The following is a 12,466-nucleotide window of genomic DNA, read 5'->3' on the forward strand; positions in this document are numbered from 1 at the left end:
GAAAACCGAGCAAAATACATCAATCGCCTAATCTTTCGTAGAGGTCTGGTATTTTTGTTGTTATCCTTTTTGCTTCCGTAATCTTGAAAAATCAAAGAGAAACGCGTCAAAACTGAGGCTAGGAGATTTCATTGTTTTTGGTTGAACGCAAAAGCAAAGAGAAATTAAACTGAATAATGGTATTTTGACATTCTTTCCTTCCTTCTTTCGTTATTTCTACTTTTCTTCAAGAGGGACTTGCACACCTTTACTGAGATACGAAATAAAAATCAAAAAGAATCCATTCACGACTTTTCGATGGAATAACACCCTTATACAACATGCCGATTCTTGAAGCTCCTCAACCACCTAGACCTTCCTCGAACAACGAAAATCGTTTTAATGGATTCACAACTTCAAATTCAATGCATTCTATAGCTTCTACATCGACAGATGCCAATGGACTAAACGGAGGTACAAACCAATATGATGACGATGAAGATGATTATCAGAACGGTACAGATAATATGCATATAGATGATGATCAAGATGGTCAGTCGGAACTGAGTGAAGATGAGGAAGACAAACCGGTAGTTCACGGTGAGTTCGAAGTTGTGTAGACTTTCAACGTAAGGAGGAAGAAGTCTTCTCGTCATTCAATAGTATCCCGTCTTCTGCTTCTTATGAGAAGTTGCATGTTTGCCTACATAGAAAACCAGGTGAAGTGCTAATCGTCAGTTATTGTTCGTAATCTTAAATAACAGTTGAGATTCGACTGAGTAGCATTTTAGCGAATAATCGTCAGATACGACAGAAAAAGGATCATGTAAGGTACTTGGTGGCTGAATACATACAGGGCATGATCGGGGGTGTAGAGCTGGGAAAAGATTTGAAAGGTTGGCAAACGGATTCAGAAGATCTTCTAGCATTAGTAGATAGGATTTGGGTAGAAGAGGGTGGTAAGCGAAAGTCTCGGGGCTTCTGATCGGTTTGTGCTTCGAGATAATCAAGCTGATAAGTAAATCCATGTATACAGCGCAAGGGATTACAGCGGTTGATATTCGTGAGGTCATCTTCGAATATCATATTTATCAGCCTAGTAAACACGAATTTGTCGAAGACTTCACCAATGAATTGGACGGTAAGCAGATTTGGGTTTAACCATAATGGTTTACATAGCATTTCTGACTGGATGTTTGGTTTTGGCTTGCCATTTGGTCTTGCTTAGACGATGATGAATCCCCTGTAACTGCTGCTACGATAAGGACCTTACCGTCTCAGGAATTGGATGGTTTATGGAATACGTGAGTCTTCCTATAACCTCGAATGGTCTAACTCAAAGGTTACTGATATTCATATTATTAGCTTGATATATCCGAATAATCTAAAATCTCGTCTACTGAATTACTGTTACTCGACAACGTTTTTCTCGGAAAGCAATGTAGATTTCAATGTGATAGCTTGGAATAGGTCAGTTAGCTGTTTACTATACTGATATAAATTAATAAGCTGACTCCTAATTGCTTTAAGGGTAATGTTACTTCATGGTCCACCTGGTACAGGTAAAACATCGTTATGTAGAGCAATAGCACAGAAAATAGCTATAAGAATGAATACGACGTGGGTCCCGTATATAGTTCTGTTGATAAAGATGACTCTCAGCTGATAAATGAAAACTAGATATCCATCGGCGAAATTGATAGAAATCAATTCTCATTCATTATTCAGTAAATGGTTTTCAGAATCGGGAAAATTAGTTCAAAAGTTATTTGATACGATAACGAAAGAGGTTGATGACGAAGATCAGTTTGTTGTGGTGATGATAGGTGAGTATACAGATATGACTAGCTGTTGGATTCCTTCCTCTTATGTCAGCTGAAATACCAATATTCATACAGATGAAGTGGAATCTTTAACAGCTGCTAGAGCTGCTGCCATGTCAGGAACCGAACCATCTGATTCGCTTAGAGTGAGTCAGCTTATTGCCAAAATTATATTTGTCTGGCCTAAGCTGATCATCTATTTTTAGGTCGTAAACGCCTTATTGACACAGCTGGATAGATTAAGGACGAGGAAGAATGTATTGGTTATGACTACTTCAAACTTGGTGGATGCTATAGGTAAATACGACTAATTTTCACCTTGTACGCCTCAACTGACATGCTTTGACGTAATAGACGAGGCATTCATGTCAAGAGTAGATATGTTAGAACTTGTACCACTTCCACCGCCAGAAGCAGTTTATTCGATATTAAAAGGTTGTATAGATGAAATGATGTCGAAGAGAATGATAAAATCAAGAGATTTATCTCACGTGGATAGAGCAATGGATTTCAAGGGAACTTGGGAAATACAAGAAGATAGAACCAAAAGATACAGTGGTGGTTTAGCTGCTTTAGCAGTAAGATGTCATGTAAGTGATACTTCTAACAATAAACCATATTCTGATTGTCAAAGCTGATTCGAACTTTACTTGATTATTCTTTAGGAATTGGAAATTTCAGGTAGAACGTTAAGGAAATTACCTGTTTTAGCCCATACAACTAAGTTATCGAATACATCTGGAGGTGGAGGAAACCAAAATAGAAGAAGACCTTTATCAGAGTGGATTAAAGCAATGTTAGAAATTGTTAATTCAACTTCGACGAAAAGAAAGCATCAAGAGAGTCATCTACAAAATGGTGTTGATACTGATTCCCAAGCAAAGAGGCAACATAGAAGAAATGCAAGTATAGCTAGTATAGAAAAAGGTGAATTTGGGACAAGTACCGCAACTAAAGGCGGTAAAGATATTCGATGATTAAATAGAGGGAGTTCATTAATATATCTGCGTTCATCTGATCAGACTTTGAGTATTGAAGTGTCGATCATGCTCATCATTTTTTGATTCGGTGATATCCATCATTCGTATAAAATAGCATATATACAATCTCTTCGATGAACCACATAGCATTTACAACTAGATTACATTGCCTTATTATCTGCGGTACATAAATAGCTGGTGTCTACTGTTCTTATACATTGTCTCTAGCTTCTTTCCAACTCTCTTTTTCCTCTTCATCTTCATCAGAAATGACCAACTCATTTGGCTTATCTGGAGTCACACTTTGGGTAGATTGATTCGTATCGTTACTATCTAATAATTCCCATTCTTCAGCTTCGGGTTGTATATCCTCACTGAGTTGTCCAAGCTGTTGATCATTATTAAGGATTAAATGAGCGTTCGGCATTTCAGCTGATCTGCATTCATCATCATTTTCCTCTTCAATCTTTTCTTCTTCACCGCGGGAAGATCCATTAGTTGTTGATTTACTTATATCTTCCCGCATTACTGAAAATCCTTTTTCTCGGTTTCCTGTGATTTGTGTGCTTTTTCCTTTTCTTTTAATCTACTCTGAGACGAAGAAGGGTTTAAATTTGATGCTGTAGATACATTTCTATTTCTGATTGAAGGTGTCGGTGTACTTGTCGAATTTGGTGTAGTTGTAGGTGTAGGTTTCGATGTCCTTGTGTTTGTAAGTGATGAAGGTGTTGATCTTGTTTTGACAGGTGTAGTGGATGACGAAGTAGGTGTTTTGAGAGTTTGAGATGATTTTAGAGGTGGTGTTTTACTTGATGTAATTGTAATCCTCTGTTTACCTTTTAATTCTTTTGAGCTTGATAATTTCGATTTACCTTTATCCAAACCTACTGTACTTTCTCCCAAAGAGTTGGTAGAATCACTAACAGAAACGGACTTTTCAGGGCCCATTATATCTTCTTGTTCTTCTCCTTGGCTATGTAAATCATTTTGAGCTTCAGCTAAAGCATCATGTTGAGCATTTTCATTCTGTTTCATTTCATTTTCAAATTCGTTATTCATCTCTTCTGCAGTTAAATTCATTTTATCAATCCACCTTTGTAATAAATTTCCATTATCTATACGTAATAATTGATTTTGTTCTGCCAATGATGTTAATTCTAAATTTAATGATAAAACTTCATCATTTAAAGTCTATATCGATGGATTTCACCCGTATTGAATGAAAATGGTCAGCATTATTCAGTGTATATGGATTGAAATCTATATGAAGATTTTGCTTAAATTTTCGATTTCAACGCACCTCCATATCTTTATTCCTAACTCTCCATTTCTCTTCCCAATCTCTATCTTTCCTATATGCTTGATCTCTTTGATCCCTTAATTCTCGCAATTCATCTCTTAATCCTTTAACTTCTTCATCTCTATCCCTTAATGCATCCGCCATGGATAATTGCTTATTCTGTGATGCTGCCTGAGTACGATATAATGTTGATAATTCTGATCTTAACGAAGTCAATTGTGCGTCTAAATGCGATAGTAATGCTGATGATCTACATATATATATATGTACTTCGATCAGTGATTTCGGACATCGGCATCGCTCTCAGAATAGACTCACCCTTCAGCTGAGGATGGTCCGCCGCCAGATTTCGCTAAAGCCCTATTACGAACTTTCAGTTCCCTCGTTGTCCTAGCTAATCTTCTATCTGAAATAGTGAGATCATGTCATCAGTGGTAATGCGTACACCGGAGAACTGATTCATACTAGGAGGCTTCTGTAACCTACATTGATCTATTATATCTTTATATACCTCATTCTCTGCTTGTTTAGCCATCAGTCTCTCCTTTATTTGATTTTGCCATTCTGGCGGTCCGTGAACGATGGGTGACATTTGGGTGAACTTGCAATGTTTCGCTCCAAGTTCAGTATGGTTCGCGATTGACCTGAAGGCAGGCTTATATCGCCTGTTTGTTTCTAATTTCTGGCTGGTGAATGCTTGCTATGTTCTGACTGGATAAGAAGTTATACGTTGGTACCATATAGCTGAAAGACAACTTGATGCTTGAATGATCAATCTACTTGACCCGGTTATCAGACAACGTACAGATATAACGTTATCGTTCACAAAGCGGTCATGTCCGGTTTTTGAATGATGTCAGCCTCATGCAATCGTACTTATTACCCAAAGAAGCAATTTCCATATATGTATATAACAGTTAACTGTCATAGCAATGGTTGTGGGATGTTGAACGTTACATCTTCCTTAGTTCATCCTTGTTCTGATTCTCATTCATACTTACTTGCCACCTATTTGCACGATAGCTTTGTAATTATTTACACCTACATCTCATTTAATCGCGTTCAGCAAGTAGACATCAAGTTACAGAACAGATTATCATTATGGCTTCAAGGAAGAAGGTTTTGTTAAAGGTGAGTAGATGATAATGCACTTCGGGCTATCCCGATACTCGTGCGTCTAGTAAGTGATCTAAGCTGATAACATAATATAGGTTATCATCCTTGGTGATTCTGGGTAAGTCATTCATTTGGAACGATATTGGTTGTTGCTAGCATGAATTTGTAGCTTCAACGCGTTGGGAAAGACAAGGTGTATTTGCGCACATAGACTAATTTCTTGTGATATGCAATAGTGTTGGTAAAACATCCCTTATGAACCAATATGTAAATAAAAGATTCTCAAACCAATATAAAGCTACTATCGGTGAGTCAATTTGATAGAACGGTTGCAGAGCATTCTCAGCTGATCGACTTGTCCAGGTGCCGATTTCTTGACAAGGGAATTAGTGGTTGATGATAGAGTGGTTACTATGCAAGTAAGTCGTCTTCCCCATGTCGACCACAATCAGATATCATCCATGGATACTGTGATATGTATTGACCCTGCTTGCTTCATAGCTTTGGGACACAGCCGGTCAAGAACGGTTCCAATCTCTCGGTGTAGCATTTTATCGAGGTGCCGATTGTTGCGTTTTAGTATACGATGTCAATAGTAGCAAGAGTTTTGAGGCTTTAGACGGATGGAGAGATGAATTCTTGGTTCAAGTGAGTACAGTTTCAGTGGAATCCATCATGCTACCTGGGACGAGGACCTTGAAGTTGCGAATCATGGATGGAGAAAGACGAATGCGATGCTGAAGAGCTGAAATTGGTCCATTGAGGGCGTTGATGGGCAAATGACAAATATAGATCGGTGAAGCTATACATTCGGAAATGGCTTCTCTGACTTTCGAATATGATGGATTGCGACCTAATTACAAATTATCGGAATTTCCGCTGACCAAGGCTCTTTGACTATTTACTCCGCTTAGGCCTCTCCACATGATCCAGAGAACTTCCCATTTGTAGTATTAGGTAACAAAATTGATATGGAAGAATCAAAAAGAATGGTATCACAGAAAAGAGCAATGACATGGTGTCAAGCCAAAGGCAATATACCATATTTTGAAACTTCAGCAAAAGAAGCTATAAATGTTGAACAAGCTTTCCAAACTATTGCTAAGAATGCTTTGGCTCAAGAAGCTGAAACTGAATTGTGAGTTTCCAGTTGTTTTCATTGTGAAGCTTTACTCTTGATGAACCCATCAACTATTCGATTATCCTTTGTGTTTAATCCTTGAGCAAGCGACTGACTTTTCTGATGTTGTTCAGATACAACGATTACCCTGATCCAATTAGAATCGATTCAGACAATTCACAAAGTTACGGTTGTAATTGTTAGACAGCACAACGACCCTCCACTGGATCATTTTCCATTATACCCTTTCACCGTCACTTCTTAATTCTCTTTGATACGTATTTTCACCAACCACTAATTTCCTATATAAATATATTTGTTCGGATCTATAAACAACGTAGATGGATGTTTTTTTTTTTTTCTCTCCTTTGTATATGCAACTCTATTACGCCTTACTCAGTCGCCTTACGATAAGCAGGACATTGACTGGTTCAGGTATGGTTTCAACTGGCCAATGCTTTTATGTTTGCATATATACACCTTGGTTGTTACAAAACGATTACAACATAAATCATTCCTTGGTTTACTGAACGAATTCCACGATGCCAAACAATCAAGTAGCTATTAATTAAACGACGTTATAAACTCGCACATTCACATTCGCACCCATATACCGGACATTTCGAATGTGGTAAACCACCATCCAAACCACCTTCGAACCAAGGTAATATATGACTTGCGTGACCTTCATAAACCATCAAGAAAACAGACGAATCATTAGTATTGATAGGAAAGACTGTATAAGACCGAAAAAAACAGGATGAGGTGGTTTCGAAAAGACTCACCTCCATGTCGACATGTCAGACAACAAACATAAGCTGCATCTATCGTATCTATCGATTTGTTTTAATAAGCTTTCATCTTTTTTTTTGCTGTTTGTTAAAATGACAGTCGATTCAATTAAAGGACTTAGTCACTAACCTGTTATATGTTCAGGATGATCATCTTCAATTCCCGACCCTGTTAAAGGAGGTGGACGCTGCGGATCTACATGCATCAAGCCTATCATCAGGAGAATGAAATTAGTCGTTCTTTTTTTCTTTTTACCATAAAACAAATCGCTTGAAGACCTTATCCAGAGGAGATTATATACTCACAAATTACGCATCTAGGTAAAGCGGCTGAACAATACATGCACGTTGTAGTCTGAATTAATGGAGAACGAAAAAAGTCGATTTAGCTTTAGTCTTCATAACCATTTCTGATATTTAGACATCATGATTCGAAACTTACTCTTTCACTTGGCCATCCAACATTAACATGACCTTTGATAGCATGTTTACGATGTAATCTACTTTCAGTTTCTTTTGACAAAAGGTTATTACAGCTAAGTGTACAGATTTTTGTTTTTTCTTTGTCAGCAAGCAATAATGATAAAGTCAAAACATATATGGTGCAGCAGATATGGTGTAGCGAGATTACTTACACAGGACATCTTTCACCAACACTTGAAGCATATAATTCCAAATCATCTTTATCTTTTAAATTGAATCCTCCTTCTCCATTGTTTTGATTTTGAATTTGAATTAAAATACGTTGTAATTCATTTGATTTAATATCAAATTCACATCTTTCAGAAAACATTCCCCAAGAATCTAACATATTCCTATAAGTTTCTTTCCAAATTTTAATTTTTTTCAATTCATTTTTATTTAATTTATTAAAATGAAATAATGATGAAATTATAGAAACAGTTTGAATATCACCTGTTCTAGCTAAAAATCTAGATAATAAAGAAATTCCAGGTCCACCTGATAATCCTGTTAATCCTAATAAATGTAATGAATTTGATCGAGTTAATCTACTTAATCTACCTTTCAAAAATGCCGAAAACTACATCAATTGATCGTAGATTTACAATGGAAATGTCAGCTTATGTACAATATTGTATGTTCCCGTCAACTTACATCTCTGTCATCTAGGTATTGTACTCCAACACCTATTCTATCTAATAAAGGTATACCCTCTTCTTCCAAAACAGATTCCCAATCATCACCTCCAATTTTACTCAGTATGGCTCTAATGAAGGGATCATCAACACGGTTGACTAAGCCCTGCCAATGTGAATTGAAGAATTCCGATCCTCGTGCAGAAGCTGATTGAGTCATGAATCCTGCTATAGTACTTCCCAACAGTCGATGATGCTGGTCTACAATCATGAGTTAGCTCAGGCTAGGTGTCCATGATGATGGTGGAACAATATTGAAGCGGAATATCAGACATACCTTCACTGGCCATCAAGATATTAACAGTGGCAGCTTCATCACCAGCGAAATAAGCTCTGAAAGCAGCTTTCGTCCTTTGACCACTTTCGACGAGTCTGACAAGAGGCATTAGCTCAAGGTGTCACTCTTGTGAATGGATTTGTCATAACTTACCTGTCTAATTCTTCCTTTGCACTTTCACTATTTTCACCACAAATACTCAAAATCAATTTCCTCATTTCCATCTTATCACCACCCACTGCGGCTCTTACAGTACCCGGTCTACCAATTCCACCTACCTCTCTTCTTCTTTCATTCAACATTTCAACTGCACTAATATAATCTCTGTCTACAACAATTTCATTTCCTCCTCGCCTATCTGATGCTTTCCTTTCTCTGTGAGATTGTACTTGAGTGTGAGCTGGAGTATTTGTACCAGGAGGCATTGGTGAAGAAGATTGTCTAGAATGTGGTGGTATAGGTGTAGTAGATTGTGATTTTAATGATGTCCAAGCTGCTGATGCTGAAGCATGTTTTAAAGGTGGATGATGAGAATGATGGTTATAATAATGCTGCGGATTTGGTCCATCCGTTAATGTCGTCGCCGAGTATATAGAAGTTGGTGATGAAGGTTGTGTTTGATCACTTGATATTCCAAACCATATTGGGTAAACACCATGATGGGTCAAATTGTATCCTCTATATGAGGAAAGAGGAGGCGACATGACTCTCGTCAAGTCTACGATGATAATAAATGTTAGCGATATTATCACCGAAGCTATGCGGTCGACTCACGGTCTATAAATTCCCATATGCCTGCCAGACGCTCTTTACCGGGATGTCTAGTTGCTATAGCAGCGTTGAGCAGGAACTGATGTTGAAGAAAATCAGCATATATTCTATCTTTACTATAAACTTACATCATCAAGACCATAACCTTCCATTGCTCTTCTTCTCATCACTGCACCAACGTCACTGCCTAAAGTTCTTCTCCAACCTTCCCAGCCACCTATCAATTGCTCATCGTCATCTACCAGATCTCTCTTTTTAGTACCCTCATACCATTCTCTTAGTCCTGATATACTTCCATAAGGTGTTTTCTCACTTGCTGGAGTTGCTGTACCAAGTATATGAGGCGGCATGGGTGAAGATGATCTCGATCGTTCAGCTATCAATTGAGTGACTCTTTCAGGTGCAAGTTGGAATCGATTTGCTCTATGTATGACTTCAAGTTCTTCTTGTTCAGGACGCGTTGCAGGTATAGGTGATTTAGACGGTTCCTTGTTATCGGGAGAGGAATCTTCTGGTATTTCATCTGGATTCAGAACTCGTAATGATGGAGCGCATATCGCTACGTCTCCTTGAGGGCCGCCAGCGAACTATAGATTTCGATCGGAACGTCAGAACAGGAAAAGGAGACAATGTAGGAAAATCGTTCTTGTTGATATATCACTTACTATTGGAGCTGTGCCTATAGGTCCTATACCTATTGTGCCATCTTTCAAGACGAACATTACATCACCCTGACCAGTTTGTGAAGGAGCAAAAGTGAAAGAGTGCAAATTTGATCTAGGTTTGACAACTATATCGCAAATTCGAAAGATTAAGCAAGATAATCATTATTTACGCCAAGTGACTTACTTTGCCTCATTCCACCTAAAGTGACCCATTCTTCTACAACTTTATCATCCTCAACTCTTTTACCTTCTATAATTTCCCAAAGACCTACACCCTTTTCTCTTGTACCTACACCTAATAATCCTTCACTATTACCTCCCGTTTTCCATTCTAAGTTGACTATACTACCTGGAACATCTAAATTTAGAATTTCTTGACCTGGTTTCCTTATATCCCATAATTTAACTATTGAATGTGTATTTGAACCTGAAGGTATGATTTCAAAACTAGCAAATAAACCATCTTTATCTTCATTTGGTGTTAAACCATAAACTGATCTAGTCATCCATTGTATACTTGATCCAATTATACTATTAGATCCTTGATTTATCGTCGTGTTTACATTAGCATTAGGTGAATTTGCTGGGATTTGACTTTGATCTTGAGTTTGATTTTTAGAGCCTGATGGAGGTGAAGGTGATCTTAAATCATATAATCTAATAGTTTTGTTTGAAACAGAAGCTAATAATTGATTAATTGAATTTGGTAAAAAAGAAATTGAATTTACATTTTCTGATGGACAATAATGTTGAATATGTCTAGGTTCAGATGTAACATTTATCTTTGCAGTTAAATTTGTAACTTCCAATTTATTCTCTAGAGGTCTTTCCCAATTTTCATTAGAATTAAAATCAGAAGGTAATTGAGAATTTTGAATTGCATCAGAAATATCCCAAATTAATAAAGAATATTCACTTCTATGTTTTTCATATCCTGTAGCTAAATAATTTGAATCTAATTTTGAAAATGATATTGATGTTACTGGTCTACTATATTTTACATTTAATGTAGCTATTATATTAGTTGTTTGTGTTTGAGTAGTAACTGAATTTGAATTTGATAAAGATAATGGAAATGATAATGTTGAAGATGATAATGATTGTATTATCGTTTTACCAGTAGATAATCCTGTCGCTATTATATTTCGATGTGTAGGTAATGGTGACCATGCCATAGACTATCGAAACATATATCCGTCGATAATATTAGTTATCTAGGTATTCGTTGAGCAGTATGAAAGACTTACCCTTATTTGACCAACATCTGTTTGTAGACCTACCATTCCCATCTCCCCTTTCTACAGAACCTCATCAATTAGCAGGTTACCCAAGTACTTTACTAGTCTGTACACTCACCTCCCTATTCCACTCGTACATCTTGACATCACCGGAAACATTTTGCGAAACCTGACCACCAACAACGAATCTTGGTGGGAAAGTCGAATGAGGATCCGATAAGGCAATTCGTTTGATCTCTGAAGCAGCCATGATGGTGTCCGCCTGTCCAGGCTACTATGTAGTTATACAGACTACGCGAAAACTTCTCCGTCAAACATGATAAAGATGTAACGTTAGGAATTTAATGTTATTGCTGATGATTTCATGGTTGCATGGGTGTAACCGCTCAGGCACGGTTCACCTCAAAGATAAAGTCTGAACGATGTGCAGATATAATATAATAACGACTCCTCTTTTCTCTCTTAACATCATTAACAAGCATTCATAGCAACTACTTCGTGTCAAGTCAAATATCAGCTCAGATAAGAAGATCAAGCTCCCTGAGCTAAATTCACGTTTCGTAAAAATGGTTAATCCCGTCTCAACAGGTAGAATGGCTGCTGGTCCAGTTGACACTGTGCAGCCGTGAGTACATTTTATATCTATTGAAGTTTGGCCTTCAGAAGCACATAGTATAAAATCAGACATCAAGAGCTAAGAGTGTGTCATATCCATCTGGTGGAAGTTGACAACATCGATGAATTATATAGGGCTGTACTTTACAAACTCATAATCTTTGCTTTGGCAATGGCCATAGCACCTATAGGAACCTACTTTCTCGTTTTAAATTACTTTTCCAAAGGTAAGATATTCCTCTCATCTGCGTTTTCATGCATGTGTAAGTTGTGTGACGTATAGCTGATCTCTGCGATTTCGCTATAGGCAACACCATAGCTTCTGCAATCTCAGCTATTATCGCAGCCAATATAGTTTTAGTAGGTTACATCGTTGTGGCTTGGTTAGAAGGACCTTTACCTCCACCTCCATCTGGTAAAGGTATAGCAGAAGTGAAAAAGGACAAGTAGTGGATTTGAACGTTGGTCCACATAAGCCTCTCCATATGGTTCATGTATCGTATATATCTTGGTTCAAAGCAACTTCCTTCACGCACGATCGTCTCAAACCGAGGGTCTCCTTGAAGCTGTCCGTGCATAATGCTATCTGTTGTAATGTAATGATATTGCTAGAAAATAAATGCCGTTGAGATCG

The 12,466-nt window shown here is 37.5% G+C and overlaps 5 protein-coding genes across 5 annotated transcripts; 3 read left to right on the top strand and 2 right to left on the bottom strand.

Annotated features, from left to right (window-relative positions):
• Nucleotides 1-320: 320 nt before the first annotated feature.
• L201_000702 (uncharacterized protein) lies at nt 321-2,779 on the top strand (the record flags this gene model as incomplete). Its single annotated transcript, XM_066216501.1, has 11 exons — nt 321-579; nt 744-938; nt 1,016-1,120; nt 1,208-1,283; nt 1,345-1,449; nt 1,510-1,599; nt 1,660-1,805; nt 1,878-1,948; nt 2,009-2,099; nt 2,157-2,392; nt 2,468-2,779. 11 exons carry the CDS (start codon nt 321-323, stop codon nt 2,777-2,779), a joined length of 1,686 nt encoding a protein of 561 aa, XP_066072598.1.
• Nucleotides 2,780-2,993: 214 nt separating this feature from the next.
• L201_000703 (uncharacterized protein) lies at nt 2,994-4,674 on the bottom strand (the record flags this gene model as incomplete). The annotated part of the gene is made up of 5 exons (XM_066216502.1): nt 2,994-3,310; nt 3,373-3,973; nt 4,083-4,332; nt 4,401-4,488; nt 4,569-4,674. 5 exons carry the CDS (start codon nt 4,672-4,674, stop codon nt 2,994-2,996), a joined length of 1,362 nt encoding a protein of 453 aa, XP_066072599.1.
• Nucleotides 4,675-5,183: 509 nt separating this feature from the next.
• Nucleotides 5,184-6,522, top strand: L201_000704 (uncharacterized protein; the record flags this gene model as incomplete). The annotated part of the gene is made up of 7 exons (XM_066216503.1): nt 5,184-5,213; nt 5,294-5,316; nt 5,435-5,505; nt 5,562-5,617; nt 5,700-5,846; nt 6,113-6,336; nt 6,453-6,522. 7 exons carry the CDS (start codon nt 5,184-5,186, stop codon nt 6,520-6,522), a joined length of 621 nt encoding a protein of 206 aa, XP_066072600.1.
• Nucleotides 6,523-6,896: 374 nt separating this feature from the next.
• L201_000705 (uncharacterized protein) lies at nt 6,897-11,467 on the bottom strand (the record flags this gene model as incomplete). The annotated part of the gene is made up of 15 exons (XM_066216504.1): nt 6,897-7,003; nt 7,104-7,151; nt 7,240-7,320; nt 7,416-7,464; nt 7,552-7,645; nt 7,745-8,151; nt 8,226-8,467; nt 8,544-8,638; nt 8,697-9,261; nt 9,318-9,393; nt 9,443-9,901; nt 9,980-10,104; nt 10,164-11,157; nt 11,227-11,277; nt 11,336-11,467. The coding sequence occupies 15 exons, from the start codon at nt 11,465-11,467 to the stop codon at nt 6,897-6,899; spliced, it is 3,525 nt and encodes a 1,174-aa protein (XP_066072601.1).
• Nucleotides 11,468-11,783: 316 nt separating this feature from the next.
• L201_000706 (uncharacterized protein) lies at nt 11,784-12,282 on the top strand (the record flags this gene model as incomplete). The annotated part of the gene is made up of 3 exons (XM_066216505.1): nt 11,784-11,842; nt 11,968-12,059; nt 12,140-12,282. The coding sequence occupies 3 exons, from the start codon at nt 11,784-11,786 to the stop codon at nt 12,280-12,282; spliced, it is 294 nt and encodes a 97-aa protein (XP_066072602.1).
• Between the last annotated feature and the right edge of the window lie 184 nt (nt 12,283-12,466).

This window comes from Kwoniella dendrophila, chromosome 1 (assembly GCF_036810415.1).
Source record: "Kwoniella dendrophila CBS 6074 chromosome 1, complete sequence".
NCBI classification, from domain to species: Eukaryota; Fungi; Basidiomycota; class Tremellomycetes; order Tremellales; family Cryptococcaceae; genus Kwoniella; species Kwoniella dendrophila.